Below are 17,568 nucleotides of genomic sequence, written 5' to 3'. Positions count from 1 at the left end.
AAAAACAAAATGTATAGGTAAGCTCCCACGTATCCACTTACAAAATGAGCTTGTTAAAAAGCATTCATCTCATCTGGAGTAAATATATTTATTGGGGTGACAATTTAGTACTCACAAGATGCATTAAAATAAATCACCTCCTCCCATGATGTGAATAAAACACAATGATGGTGATGGAAGGCAAAGTTGTGCAGTTGAAACCAGAATTTCACAATACTATTTAAGTATGCTCTTGAATTAATTATCTGACTACAAAACAAGAACTGGTACATAACATTAAAGAGTTAAGGAAGCTAGTAAAAGAATAATTTGAAGACATTTTCACTTCTAAGGAAAATGTAAGATTAGACAAGTGGTGCAAGCTCCTGTCGTAGCCATAGGCAAAATAGCAAACATGTGAAATCATTGCTATTCTTACTCCTCAGGAGTATATAATCATAAGGGTGCAAAAGAATTCAGAAACAATGTTGTAAAGAACACAATTTTTCTTTTTCTTTATTTTGAACCAAAATGGGAACAGGGTACTCCTTCAAACCAAGGACTGTGGAAGGAGTTACTACATTTTTAAAAATAAGCTACAGGAGCTCACTGCCAGTTACCTGCACAGTTGTTTCATTTGAGCAATGGGAGAATAGATCTGAAGCCACAGCACTGGTGTTATGTACGTGAATGTGAACCTTACCTAGTGATAATTGCTGATTGCACGAAGAATCAAGTCTAATCGTGGGTGCATGAAATCATCAGAATGGTGATAACTGAGTAGCTCATGAACAAGTGAACAACTTGCATGTTTACAACATGAGGGAGAAGATTCCGGACTGCGGAATAAACAAGGTACCTCTTTGCAAGTGAAGTAAACAAAACCCAAACAGGGGTTAGATATTATCTCCCACCAGCTGCTGCCTCTAACCAATGCCTAGACAATTTCACAAATAGTGTGCCAGCCACCCCGTGTCTTCCACAAAGAATTTTGAAACAAGGAGATCAGAGACCAGAGAATTTTATTGAGCAAAGAGGAAATCTCATTGAATCCTGTGAACTGGTGCTATTAAACTGTACTTCACCAGCAATCTTTCCTCCACACATAACAGCCATGTTTGTCTGTCTTGTATGTTTGTGTATGATTAAGGGGATTAGAATTTCTTATATTTTTGTTTACCTATGACAATAATTAATTTACTTTTAATTAATAGTTTGTGATAAGTACAAAAACCTGATCAGTATCTTCTGTTAACCAGAGTGCATCACTCAGGTACTTTTAAGTACTTTGATTAAACCTTTAATTCATGCGACCATTACAAAAGTTAGTGGGTTCGATTATCAGTGCACTTGCTCAAGTGAGTCGTAACAATGAATTCAAATATTACAAAAATGTAACTGGGTGAGGGAAATTCACAAACTGTAATAGACAATAAAGCTGGAAAAGCAACAAAACTTCAAAAATACAACTTGGAATGAAAACCACACGTTTCTCTTTTGCAGACCATAAACTGAAATAGAAATTAGACTGCTAAACAGCCAAAAAAACAAGAGTTTTGCAACTTTGAAATCAAGTGCTGCACACTTAACAGTAGTGCCAGACAATCATACTCTTTCTAGCAGTATGGGAGAGATTTTAAGTCTGAGTGGCACATACAGCCTTTGAATTAGGCAAATTCTGCCTCACAGTAGCCCTGGTTTTAAAGATTTGCAGAACAATCTAAGCTATAAGTGCAACTACAGCCAGAAACATCCAGAGCTTGCAAATTGAAACCTTCCACTATTCCCTCCATTTTGGGGGGAGGAGGATAAGACAGAAAAACCTAGAAAGCTTCAAATAAAGAATCTAAACAAGAAAAGGCCTTGGTCTGTCAGATCAACAACTGAAGTAAAGAAAAATCATTGCTTTAGAGACAGCATGTCATCAATGCTAAAAATCAAGAGGAACTGAGAGACAATGTAACCTGCCTTTGAGTTCTGGACTTCAGATCTTTGGAATTTTGCTTTTGCCATCTATATTCTTTTTCCACCTATAACAGTTTGTCTGCTGAATGTCTTCATTGTGAATGGGTGCATGTGTATTTTGAGTTATTTAAAAAAACACTTACAATTTAAGTTACATAGTAGAAGGTTAGAAAGCTATCTTATTTCTGCTTTTTGTTATAGTCAAGTTATGTTCCAGTAACTAAGAGCTATTTTCTGTTAGATACAAAACCTGGTGTGAATTGCTTTTATCCTGAATAACAGTCAGTTAGGTAAATTGGTCACTTGGGTGGTCTAATTGCGATTTTATTCATTTTGTGACGGCTTGTGGAACAGTGGGGCATCATTATTAACGCACACTTCCCAGTTAAGTCATGACAAATAATTTTGAATAACAACATGGAAATATAGAACTCTGAAACTGCTACCCTGCTGAGCTACTCCAGTGCTGATTTTAATTTCAGAAACAACTACCCTCCTGGAATTTCTTCCTTTCTATTGTGTGGTCATTGCTGTCAAACCAACATAAAGGGACAGTAAACAATGTATCGCCAGCAGGTCTGAAGAAGTCATGCTAGACTCAAAACATTAACTGTTTCTCTCTCCACAGATGCTGCTAGACCTGCCGATTCTCCCCAGCGGGGTTTGGTAAACAACATGGAGTGAGTGAAGCTCATTACATCTGAAGTGCTGCTGATGGCTCAACAAGTCTCTGGTACAATGAACAGTAGTTTTTGACTGGGGCATAGAAACTGCTCTGGGAAATGAAATCACTTACCTTAATAAGCACGTTACATGAACAAGACTCCTAGTATTTAAAAACAAGTTTTAAGTGCATGTTTTATGAATTGCTGCTTTAGTCTGATACAAGAAAGTGCAGTCTTTTATTTACATCAAGAACCTCTGCAGAAAATGAGACTTCAGGCTGAACTAAACATGACTCAAGTCCAATACTGCCTTAAAAACTGCTTGTCTGGAAGATTTCTGTTACTTCCAGAAAAGTGGACCATATCTGCACACAAACTTCAAAAAGAACTTGTGCCATTTCAGCCAACTGTACCGACCTGAATTCAAGCTCCTATAGAACTAAAGCTTCAGAGGACAGTGACGGAAATCACAGGAAATAACATCCATAGCTTTGAGTTTAAGTTCTGAGGTTGTAAACTCTTTCCTTTCTTGGTGTTCTTTCCCTTTGCTTCCTACTCTGCTTGTTTGTGTGCAACATTATCTCTGACTTGAGTGCATGAACCAAGCACTTTTAAGGAAAGAAAGGAAAATAATATGGCACATCTTACTGCAAAAGGCAAAATAAATAAGAACTTTTAAAAATAACTCACTTTACAGACAAAACAGGAGAAGGATAAAATAATTCAATCTTCCAATTAGCAGAATTGTATTCAACTGTCAGCTGTAAATCTCACAGACTTGCATATTCTACACTCCACCATTAGCATCAAAACAGGAGCAGAAGCATTAATCCAGATTCCATGAAGAATGCAGGAGAACTAACTTTAAAGTGAACAGTCAACTTTGTGCAACTTTTAAAAAAGGTGCAGTGCACTGACTGATATAGCATGTGATAACTGGAATAAGAGATTCCACACCCAATGGATGAGACCAAAGCTGTCGTACATCCAGTTGCCATTTCTGGTGGACAACTAAACAACACCATGAGGCAGCTCCACAAATATCCCCACCCTTAATGATGAGGGAGCCCAGCACATCCATGTAAAAGAAAAAGCTGAAACACCACAAACATTCTTCAGTCAGAAGTGTCTCATGGGTGAGGATCTCAACCTCAAGGTTTCCAGCATGACAAATGCTAATTTCAGTAAATTTGATTCACTCCACTTAATGTCAATAAACAGTAGAAGACATTAAGGCTCCATGTCCTGCTAACATCGCAGCAACAGCATTGATGGTTTGTGCTCCAGAACTATCTGCTGAATCTATGATTAAAGGATGGGATAAATGGATACATGGATGATGCTAATCTGATTGGGCACCGTCAGCATACGTTTGCAAATGTAAAATTATGTGTGATGAACTTGGGAAGGTTTTTTTGGGACTACTTTACTAACAAAATTGATTAGGGAGAGCTGGTGGATGTTGTACATTTTGATTTTCATAGCCATAGGAGACTGGTTAGAAAAATTAAAGTACAAGGGGTATGAGGTTATGTACAGGCACGGATTAATGATTGGCTAACAGACAAAAAACAGGAGTAATAAATGGATCATTTTCATATCGGCAGACTATGACTTGAAGTGTATTGCAAAGATTAGCACCTAGGACTGCAGCTTTTGAAAATATACATCAAGGATTTGGAGGTGGGGGCCAAGTGAAAAATTCTAAATGACACAAAGCTAAATGGGAATGCATTTTGTAAGAAAGACTTAAAATTGCTCCAGGAAGATTTGGATAGACTTAGATGATGGATTAGAACATTGTTCTTTGTAGAAGTGCAAAGATTCACTCGACTTGCTTCTAAAATGGCAGGATTGTCTAATGAAGAGAGAGGTGGTGATCTCATGGAACTTACAAAATACTTAAGGGACAGACAAGGTAGATTCAGATAAAATCTTTCTTCTGGTTGGGGATGCTAAAATTGGAGTTTGGGAGGCATAATTTAAAACTGGGTTATGGCACGTACATGGGACTAATCTGTTCAGTAATGCTTAGTTTGCACTCTGCCTGGGCCACTCAGCTTGTTATTGATCCAAAGCTGGACTAAAGAGCTGAACAAAAGGAAGGAAATGAGAGTAACTCGTGTTGACATTGAGTGTGACCTGAGTGAGGCATCAAAGAGTCCTGCCAAAATTTAAGTCAACGGGGATCATGGGGAATCTCTCTTCATTGATTGGAGTCATACCTAGCTGAATGGAAGACACTGGTAGAGGCCAATCATCAGTTCTTGGGAATCACCATAGGATTCCTCAGAATAGGCGAGCCCGACTAGCTTCAGCTCATACAGCAATGACTTGCCTTTCATCAAAAAGGTCAGCAATGGAAATGATGGATAAGATTCAACACCATTTGAGACTCCTCAAATATGAAGAAATCCTTGTCCATATGTCACAAGACCTGGACACATCCAGGATTAGGCTAAGAAGCAAGAGACCGTCAATGATAACCACTAACAAGAGATAATCTAACTGTCTCCCCATAACATTCAATGGCATTACCATCACTGAATTCCCCACTAGCAATATCCTGGGGTTATCACTGACCAAGCCATGTAAATACTGTGGCTACAAGTGCAAGAGGCTAAGACTGGAAATTCTGTGACAATTAACTCTCCTTTCTTCCAAAAACCTATCCATAAAATATAAATCAGAAATGCAATGGGACACTCTTCACTTGCCTGTATGAACATAGCTACAACAATTCTCAACAAGCTCATCAACAAGTTCACCAACATCCAGTACAAAGTAATTGAATAGAAAATGCTGAAGGAACTCAACAGATATGGCAGCGTCTTTGGAGAGAGAAACATAGTTTAAATAGTGAGTTGTGACTCTGCATCGGGACTGTTCCAAGGAAACATCATTGAACTGAAAACATGAAGTCTATTTTTCTTTATACAGCTAGACCTGCTGAATTTCTACAGCATTCTATATTTCAGATTTCCAGCAGTATTTAGCTTTTATACAGTACAAAGTCATGCCACATCCACCCACTGACTCTCAATGGCACATTGTACAACATGCACTGCAGCACCTCACCTTCACTTCGTTAACTTCCAACCCCATGACTTCTACCACCTTGAAGGACAACGGCAACAGGCAAATGATACCTACACCAGCTAGCACTCTAGATAATACACTATCCTCACTTGAAGTGATATTGCTAATGCTTCATTTAGCCGGTTCAAAATCCTGGAACTACCTTCCTAGCAGCACCTGAATCAGATGGACTGCACTGGTTTAAGTGCAATTAGGGATAAGCAACAATGTTGGCCTTGCTAGCAATGTCATCATTTCATTAAAAATGTTCTTAAAGATTTACTTCTCTAGTCAAAGCCTATTAGCATGATTATCAAATTGCAAACAGTTTATTTTGTTATTGTCCCATTACAAAATCAAAGAGTACAATTTAGACAGCATTAAGGTTTATTTCTAGACTTGTATAATTCAAAAGTTGAAAAGTTATGCTAAATTTTTATCAAATCTTGATTAGACCACACTTGTTGGACTGCAAACAGCTCTAATTGCCAATATTATGAAAAGGATACAAAGACAACTGTGGGATGAAAAGAAATTACAAAAAATTGATACCAGAACTACAAGGTTATTAACTATTAGGAAGAGATGAACAGACCAAATCTTTTTTTGCTGAAAAGTCTCTTAATAGGAATCTTTAAAATCATGAAAGGCTTTGATAGAGGACATGGAATTTCCTTTTGTCGGTAAGAACAAAACCACAAACCATCAATAGGTGACAGCCACCAAAAAGGTCTACTAGCAAATTTAGAAGAAATGTCTTTACACAGAGGGTGTACGAACATGCCAAGGCAGGGAGCAATTGAGGCAGATAGTGTATTTGTATTTAGGAGGAAGCTAGGTTAGCATACATGAGGGAGACAGCCATTGTTAGTTGTGCCGATAGAGTTGATGAGAAGTGTGGGAGGAGACCAGGATTGAAATAAAATTCTACATAATTTTAAAGGGGATGCTGGAACAGTCAGACCAAATGGTATATGAACATAAATCTTTGAATGAGGCAGGAAAAGCTGTCTTTAAAAAAGAAGCATAAGAAAAGGGAGGAGTACGGCATTCAGCCCATCAAACCAGCTCAGTATAGCCATCAACTTCTTGATATTTTAAAAATTTATCTACCTTCTCTTCAGAGCAGAGAAGCTGACAGGGGAACCCGACTGTGGAGTAGAAGATTATGAGGAGCATAGACAGTGTGGATGGGAAGCAGCTGTTCCCTTCGGTATAGGATCAATAACATAGAGCCATAATTTTAAGGTGAAAGGCAGGAGTCAGATTTGAGAAAAACATTTTTCACCCATGGGGTGAAATGCACTGCCTGGAATAGTTATTGAGGCAGGAAGCTTCACAACCTTAAAAACCAACTTAGATGAGCACTGAAATGTCATAACATTCAAGAGTTATGGTCCAAGTATTGGAAAATGAGACTAGTGTAGAGTTAGAGTAGTCTAACCACAGCAGACCTAATGAGCCAACGAGTCTCTTTTGCACTGAATGATTCTATGATTCCAAATACTTGCAGCGATCTAGCTTTCACAATTCTCTGGGGTAGAGAATTCTAGACAGTAACTCCCTTCTGGGAGAAGAAATCCTTTTGCACCTCAGTTTTAAATGAGTGCCCCCTCATTTAAATGCTTCCATTTGTAAAGTCACAGTACAACAGTAAGGAAGCAATGTTGACATTTGCTAAAACACTATTTTAGCCTTAGATGGAGTACTGCATTTAATTCTGTCAATCAAGTATTCAGTATTTCATTTTTAAGTAACCCAATTTAAAATTATGTAAACAACTAAGAACTAAAAAAAGAACCATACTGAATCAGCTCTTAATTTAATTGCTGCACAGTACTTGATTTGAAAAGCTTCTAAATACCCGCACTACTATCTGTGAAGCCAAGGAACTGAGTACAATTTGAAGATTCGTCCGTTACTTGCACAGTCTGAGAATTCTCAAAGTCGGCCTCTGGATGTGGCCAATTTTGTAAGTAGGACCTGATTCCCCCTGAACTGAATCTTAAAATCTTTGAAAAAGAAGTCATTGAAAACACGAAGCAGTGGTTTTGGGGTGATTACACATTTAAATTCCCCAGACTTATATGCTGATTTGAACAATTTTGTTCAGTTTATACCAACATTTTTAGTGGACGCTCTATCATAGACTGGCATTAGTAGTAAAGCCAACTAAAATTTTTTTAAAAAGTTTATTTCAACTGCAACATGACAGTTTTCATGTTGCAGTTGTATCATGTTGCAGTTGTATAAGACTCTGGTGCGGCCGCATCTGGAGTATTGTGTGCAGTTTTGGTCGCCATACTATAGGAAGGATGTGGAGGCACTGGAACGGGTGCAGAGGAGGTTTACCAGGATGTTGCCTGGTATGGTAGAAAGATCGTATGAGGAAAGGCTGAGGCACTTGGGGTTGTTTTCATTGGAGAAAAGAAGGTTTAGGGGTGACTTGATAGAGGTGTACAAAATGATTAGGGGTTTAGATAGGGTCGACAGTGAGAATCTTTTTCCACATATGGAGTCAGCTATTACAAGGGGGCATAGCTTTAAATTAATCGGGTATAGGTATAGGACAGATGTTAGGGGTAGGTTCTTTACTCAGCGAGTCGTGAGTTCATGGAATGCCCTGCCAGTAGCAGTGGTGGACTCTCCCTCATTATGGGCATTTAAGCGGGCATTGGATAGGCATATGGAGGATAGTGGGCTAATGTAGGTTAGGTGGGCTTGGATCGGCGCAACATCGAGGGCCGAAGGGCCTGTACTGCGCTGTATTCTTCTATGTTCTCTGCTCAAGATAATCTAGTCTCAAAAATAAAAGGTCTGAGTGAAATTTGTAATTCTGATGCACATTAAGCCTATTTTACAAAGTGACACACCAATCCAACGTATCACAAAACAGTCTTCTGACCAAGAGGACATTATAAAAGGTTTTTATTTAATTGCTTTGAAAATTATATTTAGCAATGATAACTTGGCAAAGTTTGATCAATACAGTGAAAGAGGAGTCTATCACAAGAAATAAGCATTTAAAAGTGTTAATCCATCACTTTTGAATAACCAATTAATTACTTCAAAACTCATTATTTTTAAAAAATGAGTTCCTTAGAAATTTTTTTAAAAATTCAAAACCCTCACGTTTTTGTGGCCAAAGGTTTCAGTGTAATTATTGCAGCTCCCTTGAAGGCCTGGAAATGAGAGCAATTAGCAGAAACTCCCAATAGTAAATAATTCAGGCTGGGAGTGTGGTCAATTTGGTGGGCAAAATGTATTTCAAGCATAATTTCTTTAGTACAAGACTGGAAATTCAAATTGTAGCAAACATAATTCACTCTTAAAATTCCACATATACTGGCACAGATTACAGCAACATGGCAGAAAAATGTATTGTAAAGAAAATATAAGCAATGGATGTGGAGCGGAGGGAGGCCCAGAGTTTCTGCTCAATTGCGCCTCTAGTAAAAAATGGTAAACTAGAAATGGATATGTGCCTTAAGTTTGACAGTCTACCTGTGTTGATTGGCATTGATATTATTTTGTTCACATTGTAAATGTGATTTTAAATCTACCAATATTAATTGGAAGAATCACCAATCTATGACATTGCAAAGTACATACAAAATATTTATCTTCCAAAGTTGTGACACTTGAATACTGTAGTCCTATAAGATTATACCTAAACTTCAAGACAGTATGTTGGTTACCACACACAGTGCTCAACCTTTTGAAATAAAACCTGTCAATACTTTAAAGTTTCATATCTGTCATATTCAATGACTTCAACCAAAAGTAAAGTATAATAAATAAGTCAAACAAATGAGGGCAGACAAAAATATCAGATCAATAGGCTGAAATTATTCTGCTAGACTGAAACTGGACGGTTACTTTTTCATGGTAAATTAATCAAATGATTTAAGTAATTTTATTATCAACATTATTTGTTTTAATTCACATGACTAAATAATTCTTTCCCCATTGAAAATGTCAGAATATAGTCAATGATTAAAGCAACCACTTCCTTAAAATTAAAAGGATGTTTATCAATTCTCGTTTGTCCAACAGACTTATCTGAACTGTTGCACATCCTCTCTAGTAGGGGTCTGCAAGCAGGAGTGATACGTTAATATATTCAGTTTTAGAATGGCTTTAATTTAAATACTCTTCCATCATTATTAACATCATGATGGAAAAAAAGTCTCAGTTAAGCACTTCATTTTAAAACACTGAGAAGCCTTGCATTTATCCAGTACTCCACCAAACTTTGCAACTTCTTACAGCTTTAAAGGCAATATGTACTATTGATGTCCCCTGTTTGGAGGTGGAAAATGCAAGGTGTTTAGGGAGTATCTTCACCCCAAGGGCTGCAGTAGTTCAAGGCAGCAGACCACTATCTTCTCAAGAGCAATTAGGAATCGGTAATAAATGCTGGCGTAATTAAAATCAGTGCTACCATATCCCAAGAGTTAATAAAAACAGCAACTTACATTGGCTTGCAATCCAGGGAAAACAGACCTTTGTCCCTCAGTTGATCTTCATACATCTGGATGTTAAGAAATTGTTCATAGGTATCCTATAATAATTTAACAAATGGATACTTGAATGTTTTTTATGGCAAATTCATGTCAAGCATTATAACAATCCAATAGAAAGCTTTTATCGTATGCAACATATATATAAAATGTATGATTTCTAGAAATTAAACGATCATTCTTGACAAAGCAGCAATGTAGAACCCAGGCACTGAGGGACCGAAATAATATTTATGCTTGATATTGCATTCAAGATTCATTGAAAGTTGCTTTTTGGGTGCACTGGTGTATATGACTATGCAAGTATATTAAATTATGCTCAAACTCATCAAGTCCAAGGATACAAATACAAACATAGGTAGCAAGGTTACACAATTACTGAATTTCACTACTTACTATTCGATACATAATTGCACATTGTGGCAATAGTGCTCATTCAATACCTGTCATTAGCAATAAACGTCAAATAGACATTTCAAAGTGAGGTTATGCAATAACAAGGGGGGCTGGTTAGCTCAGTCAGTTGGGCAGCTGGTTTTGCAATGCAGAGTGATGCCAATTAGGTGGGTTTAATTCCCACACTAGCTGAGGACACTACGAAGGACTCTCCTTCTCAACCTTTCCCTTCACCTAAGGTGTGACAACTGTCAGGTTGTCTCTCTCTGATGACTGAACAACCGTAGTTCCTGGTAGGATTATTGCAACTTTAGAATCAGAGAATCCCTATAGTGTGGAAACAGGCCATTTCAAATACCGACTTCCAAAGATAAACCCTCCCAGACTCATTCCCCTACTGTATTACTGTATTTCAAAGATAAACCCTCCCAGACTCATTCATACTACTGTATTAATGCACCTAACCCACACATTCCTGAACACTATGGGCAATTTACCAAGGCCAATTCACCTAACCTGCACATCTTTGGATTGTGGGAGGAAACCTGAGCATCCAGAGGAAACCCACACAGACAATGAGTATGCGTACAAATTCCTCACAGGCTATCGCCAGAGGCTGGAATCGAACCGGGGTCCCTCGCACTGTGAGGCAGTAATGCAAACCACTGAGCCACTGTGCTACCTTTTACACTATAATGCCCAACAAAGCTATAAGTGATGAATTGTGCTGCAAGTTATGCTGGTTTATCAATAAACTCCCTAATAATGAAAAGGAACAAAAGTAGTAACAGTAAGCTATTCAAGGATTTTTTTATCTTATTTGTACTAGTGGTGATCTTTGTTGAAGCAAAATGAAATAAAAATGGTGGCCAAATTCAACAGGTCTATCATCCGTGAAGACACAAACAAAATTAACAGTGTGCAATTTTCTCTTCTTTGAAAAAAAAACTGAAGATAGGGAGAGCACAAGCTCAATCAATGTGAGACAGCATTCTTCACACAAGCTACAGGAATATGAATACCAACTAAGGTAAAATATTGCAATCCAATAATGGAAAGGAGAAAACCACAGGAAGAGGAAGCCACAAATACTCTTTAGATTAGATTAGATTCCCTACAGTATGGAAACAGGCCCTTCGGCCCAACTAGTCTACACCAACCCTCCGAAGAGTAACCCACCCAGACCCATTCCCCATATTTACCCCTGACTAATGCACCTAACTCAATGGGCAATTTAGCATGACCAATTCACCTCACCTGCACATCTTTGGACTGTGGGAGGAAACCCACGCAGACACGGGGAGAATGTGCAAACTCCACAGAGACAGTCGCCCGAGGCTGGAATCAAACCCGGGTCCCTGGTGCTTTGAGGCAGCAGTGCTAACCACTGAGCCACCATGCTGCCCTACTTTATTCGTGATTTTTTTCAAATTGCGACTAAAGTGAGATAGGAACCATTTCAAAACCAGGAATTGCAATGATTGCTACACGGTTTGAAGTATGTAATTTGATACTCATTGTGAAGTGTTTACATAGCTGTGTGTAAGAGCTTTGCTGTAGACGAACAGTAGCTGAAGGATTGTGTATAAATGGAGTTTTGACTGGCAACAAGTAGCAAACCAACGACAGAGATCTTCTGCCTGCCAAAACTGAAAGATTGTATCTTTTTGGCAGCTTAACATGAGAATCAGAGAAGCCTTCAGACCACTACCTTAGATTAGGAATTCTTGCTCTCTGTTCTGTTCAGTAAATCACTTTAAACCTGAAGGAAATCAATTTATCTTCCCTTCCGCAGTTGCTATCCTGCATGGAAACAGACCCTTTGGCTCAAGTCACCCATGTGAACCTGGTTTGTGAAACTGAACGAGTCGCATTTGCTTGCTTTTGACCCATGTCCCTCTATACTTTTCAATTCCGGTTCAAGATGGTGGCAGAGCTCCTCTGCTCCACCTGTTCTTTTTCCTTTTCTTCTCTTTCCTCAGCATCGAAGGCAAATACTGCTGCAGCAGGCACTGGCAGCAAGGCCCTGGAGCAGCGTGAGAGCAGAGAGCCCCTGTACAGAGAGTGGGCTACAAGCCCCAGAACAGCGTGTGGGTTACTAGCCCCGCGAGGGCAGCGAGCCCAGAACAGCGTGAGCAGTGAGCCCTGATACAGCATGTGGGTTGTCAGCCCTGGATTATTGTGCAGGCAGCGAGTCCTGGGCAGAGACTGGCAAGGGGGGCGGCAATCCCGTCTCTTATCTTGGAGCAGCTGAGTGCCAGTATGGAGTGGAATGGAGAATGGAGAGAAGTCGGAACAGCTGTTGGACTGGAGTCTGGCATGAGCAGTCAGACCGCATGCAGAGCCCTGCACTGAACTGTAATGTATTCCTACCTTACTGTAATGTTAACCCTTTAATGTTTTCCTATTTTTAACTTATTTTTCAACTCTAAGTAATGCTACTACTTTTATTACTCTGTTGTATCCAACAACAGTATCTAGGTACTTGTACCTAAGATATAGCTATAAGTAGGCAGACATTGTAAAGCTCAGCGAAGTTTGAGAAGATTTGTAGCTGATAAGTATGTAAGTTTGCTTGCTGAGCTGAAAGGTTTGTTTTCAGACGTTTCGTCACCATACGGGTGACATCACTAGAGTGTGTGTCTGGTGAAGCGCTGGTGGTATGTCCCACGTCTCTATTTATACGTCTTAGTTTCTTGGAGGTAGGTGATGTCATTTTCAGTTCTTTTTTCCAAGGGAATAGGATCTAAATCAAACAGACACAATGCAACCAAAAACTATAACCACATTACCTTACATCAAAGACATATCAGAAATGACTTCCAGACTACTCAGAACCCTTGGCATCTTGGTAGCCCACAAACCTACCAATACACTTAAACAGCAACTAATGAACCTAAAGGATCCATTAGATAGCACCAGCAAGATACCATGCAAGAATTGTAAAAAACACATCAGACAAACTAGCAGGACACTTGCCGCCAGGATACATGAACACCAACTGGCCACCAAAAGACACGACCCACTATCACTAGTTTCTATACAATCAGACAAAGAAGGACACCACTTTGACTGGGACAACACACGCATCCTAGGACTGGCGAAACAAAGACACACACGAGAATTCTTAAGGACATGACATTCTAACCAGAACTCCATCAATAAGCACATTGATTTAGATCCTATCTACCATACTTTGAAAAGAAGAACCAGAAATGACATCACCCACCTTAAGAAACCAAGATCTATAAATAGAGAGGCGAGACATACCACCAGCACTTCACCGGAGACTCTCATTGATAATGTTACCTAGTATGATGACAAAACGTCTGAAAACAAACCTTCCAGCTCAGCGAACAAAGTTACAATCTTATTGTAAAAGCTTTTCACTGTACTCCTACAAAGGTGTACATGTGACAATAAAAGGATATCGATTGATATTGATGTACCTATCCTAATGTTGTTATTGTATTTCCCTCTACCACTTTCTCTGGCAGCTCATTTTGTATATGTACCTTGTGTTTGAAAAGGTTGTCTCTCAGGTTCCTTTTAAATCTCCCCTTTCACCTTATGTCTGTGCATTCTAGTTTTGAACCCCCCTACTCTGGCAAAAAGATCTTGGTTATTCACTATACCTATGCCCATCATGATTTTAGAAACTGCTGCAAGGTCACCCCTTACCCTTTAATTAATAAACCAGAAACTTTTAAGTGAACTTGCCACCAAAGGTCTCTTGCAAATCAGTGGACAAAATCAGAAGTCATAAGACACCAGGTTATAATCCAATAGGTTTATCTGAAATCACAAACTTTCAGAGTGCTGCTTCTTTGTCACCTATTGAACTATAATATGGTGTTATGTGACTTCTGACTTTGTCCACCCTTGCCCAACATTGGCACCTCCACATCATAGAAACCAGCGGAAGCATCCGAAAATCAAGTGAGAAGCAGTGTTCTGTCAAAAATTGTAAGAATCATCTCAGGAATGCTCGTGAACACAAACAACTGAACTGCTTTTTCAGTTTTTCACTTTGTTTTCACTTTGTCCATTATTTTTCCCTCCATCTGTGTGCACGTGTAAGGGAGAGTCGATAAGGCGATTAGTGTTCTAGTTAGTAGAGTCAAATACTGATGGCTGTTTACCTGTAGCTAGAGTCTAACTATGTGTAATAAATAATATATTTTTCTTCTGAAAAAGTATAGAAACTTGGTCCATTCTTACTGTCAATTTGGGTCCAAAAGACACGTAAATTGGAGAATGCTGCATGCTTTTTAAAATCTTTCCGTTTATGACAACTCTGGGGATACCTTGATTTCTAGCAAGTTATTTCAGTGAGTTGTGACAAACTTACTACACCTTATAAAGAAATGTGTGCACCTACAATAAAAGGCATTAATTAATTAATGTACAGTTATTTACCACAAACACTAATTATTCATTGCTCCATAACAATATTTTCCAAAAATGAAAGCTCCATTTAAGCAAAGAATGTGAAATGCATTTTCAAAAAAATACTCTCTGTCAAACAGAAGAATTATAAATTCTACATTCAGTTGTATTGTTCAACTATTGCATTAATTATATTCACTTCATTAGGTTATTTTATCTTCGGACCAATGAAGGATGTACAATGAGGCACTGAAATAAATGCCATAAAAATGACGTACTCTACTCTATACAACCAACAAATGGGCAAAGAAAGTATTTTTAGATGCCAATTAAGCAATTTCATTTAACAGTCTTGAAAAGTACAATAGCAAATCTTTAACTCAATCTTACAAGACTGATTGGCAATATTTAATTTGTGTATGGCTATCTAGAAAGGCATTAGGGTTTGAGCTACTGAAAACAGCTTAACTGTATGGGTCAATTCTCAGCCCCACAAAAAGTATGACATGAAAACCTTCAATGGGCCACCACGTGTTTAACCCGTAGGGAAAGTCTTCTGTCTACTATGACTGTTATCTATAGGGATAAAATGTTACACATGAAGTCATTTCTACATAATCATGAGTTGCATCAGAGCATAGTGAACAGCATAGTATAAACTACAATGTATCTATCCCTAGAACTGGCTGGGTTGATTAAAACTTCTGCCAGAAATCTGTTAGAAAGAAAAAAGCTGATCAGGATTGAAGGTCCACTAGGAATAACTCTGGCAATGATCCAGCAATTAATTTGAGAACTGTAACAGTTGTATGATATCATGATGTTGCTCAGATCATTGGTAGTAGGAAATGGAACAATGATGCCATTCACAATTAGTCAGAACAAAATGAAACAGTTGAACATAGGATCTTAATTCAAGATTTAAATTTTTTGATGCATTAATTTAATTTTATGTACAGCATGAAAGCCAAATGCAGCAGTTTACAGGATGCAAACCAGTAACCAAAATAAATATGCACTCTTATATTTTGCACAGTGTTGAAAAGAAAATATCTTGTTTAAATTGGGAAATATAAAAAAATACTCTAATGTAAAATTACATTACCCAGTTAAGAGTAAAAGCAAAAATGTGGATGAGTATTTTTTCTAAATTGGCCATCTCCAATTTTGTTGCAATTAAAAAGCAAAATCATTGCCATCTTATATATTTCAATTCTCAGGACAGAATAAGTTAGGTTAACTAACTGACTAATGAGAGTCATAAGACAAAAAAAAAGGTGCAGATCAGCAGAAATGAACTGGTAGTTAAATTTCCCAAATTACACATCTTTACTGGTCCTGGACTGAAACTATGTTCAAGTGTTGTTCCCTATAGAGCAATTCTCAAAAGACTAGGCAGTTGACTTTAACTGAGATACTCCAAGGTAGGTCTGATGACAACAAAAAAAAAAAGAGTCAGGATATCACAGATACAGAAAATATCTGAACTTAACAAAAATATCATCAAGTAACAGTCTAGAAACTTTTAACAGTTGAAGTCTCCACTTTCAACAATAGTCTGCCTTTATGCAGTGTGTTTAAAAGTAGTAATAAATCACTGTTGCTTCACAAGTATCAGCCACAAATTGTTAATGAGCTGAAGTTGATGGCTGTATGATAGGTGACAAATATTTCAGAACAGGGGGGTTAAAAAAGACAAATGGCAAGGAAAAACTAGTGACTTGAGCTTAAGAAATTTCTGCAAATTGTGTGGCAAAAGATGTGAAAGATTCACAAGAGGTCAGAGTTGGAGCAAATAACAAAAAGAGGAAAGAATAATTTCTTAATGCTAATGTAATTTTTTTAAAAAATATGCACTCATGGGATATGGCTGGCCAGCATATTATTGCCAGTTCCTAGTTGAGGAAGTCATGAACCACTGCAGTCCACCTGCTCTAGGTTGACCCATAATGCCCTTAGGGAGGGAATTCTGGAATTTTGACCCAGAGATATTGAAGGAATGACAAATATTTTCAAGTCAGGATGGTGAATGGCTTTGAAGAGAACTTGCAAATGGTGCTGTACTCATGTATCAGCTACTTTTGTCCTTCTAGTTGGAAGTGGTCGTGGGTTTGAAAAGTGATGTCTATGGATGTTTTATGAATTTCTGTAGTGTATCTTGTAAATAGTACACACTGCTTCTACTAAGCATCAGTAGTGGAGGGAGTGGGTGCTTGTGGATGTAATGCCAATCAAGTGGGCTGCTTTGCCCTGGATGGTGTTAGTGTCTTCAGTGTTATTGGAATTGAACGCATCCAGGCAACTTCGGAATATTCCACTATCTCTGACTTGCGACTTGTAGATGGTGGACAGGTTTTGGGGAATCAGGTGAGTTACTCAGTATTTCTAGACTCTGATCTGCTCTTGTAGCCACTGTGTTTATGCTACAAGAACAGTTGTGTTTCTGGGAGATAGTGAGGGCTGCAAATGCTGGAAAGTCAGAGTTAATAAAGTGTGGAGCTAGAAAAAGCACAGCAGGTCAAGCAGTATCACAGCAGCTGGAGAGTCAAGGTCCCGACCTGAAACATCAACTC

General features: G+C 38.3%; 1 protein-coding gene across 1 annotated transcript in view; it reads right to left on the bottom strand.

Moving 5' to 3' along the window:
* mrps9 (mitochondrial ribosomal protein S9) overlaps positions 1–17,568 on the bottom strand; it is a 108,290-nt gene that overhangs the window by 22,897 nt on the left and 67,825 nt on the right. The window contains exon 6 of the mRNA XM_043691746.1: positions 10,166–10,251. Coding sequence (XP_043547681.1) covers positions 10,166–10,251 — 86 coding nt within the window. The remainder of the gene's footprint in view (positions 1–10,165; positions 10,252–17,568) is intronic.

Source organism: Chiloscyllium plagiosum, chromosome 6 (assembly GCF_004010195.1).
Source record: "Chiloscyllium plagiosum isolate BGI_BamShark_2017 chromosome 6, ASM401019v2, whole genome shotgun sequence".
In the NCBI taxonomy this organism is placed as follows: domain Eukaryota; kingdom Metazoa; phylum Chordata; class Chondrichthyes; order Orectolobiformes; family Hemiscylliidae; genus Chiloscyllium; species Chiloscyllium plagiosum.
Note: the sequence above shows the minus strand (reverse complement) of the source record. Positions and strands in the feature narration are given on the sequence as shown.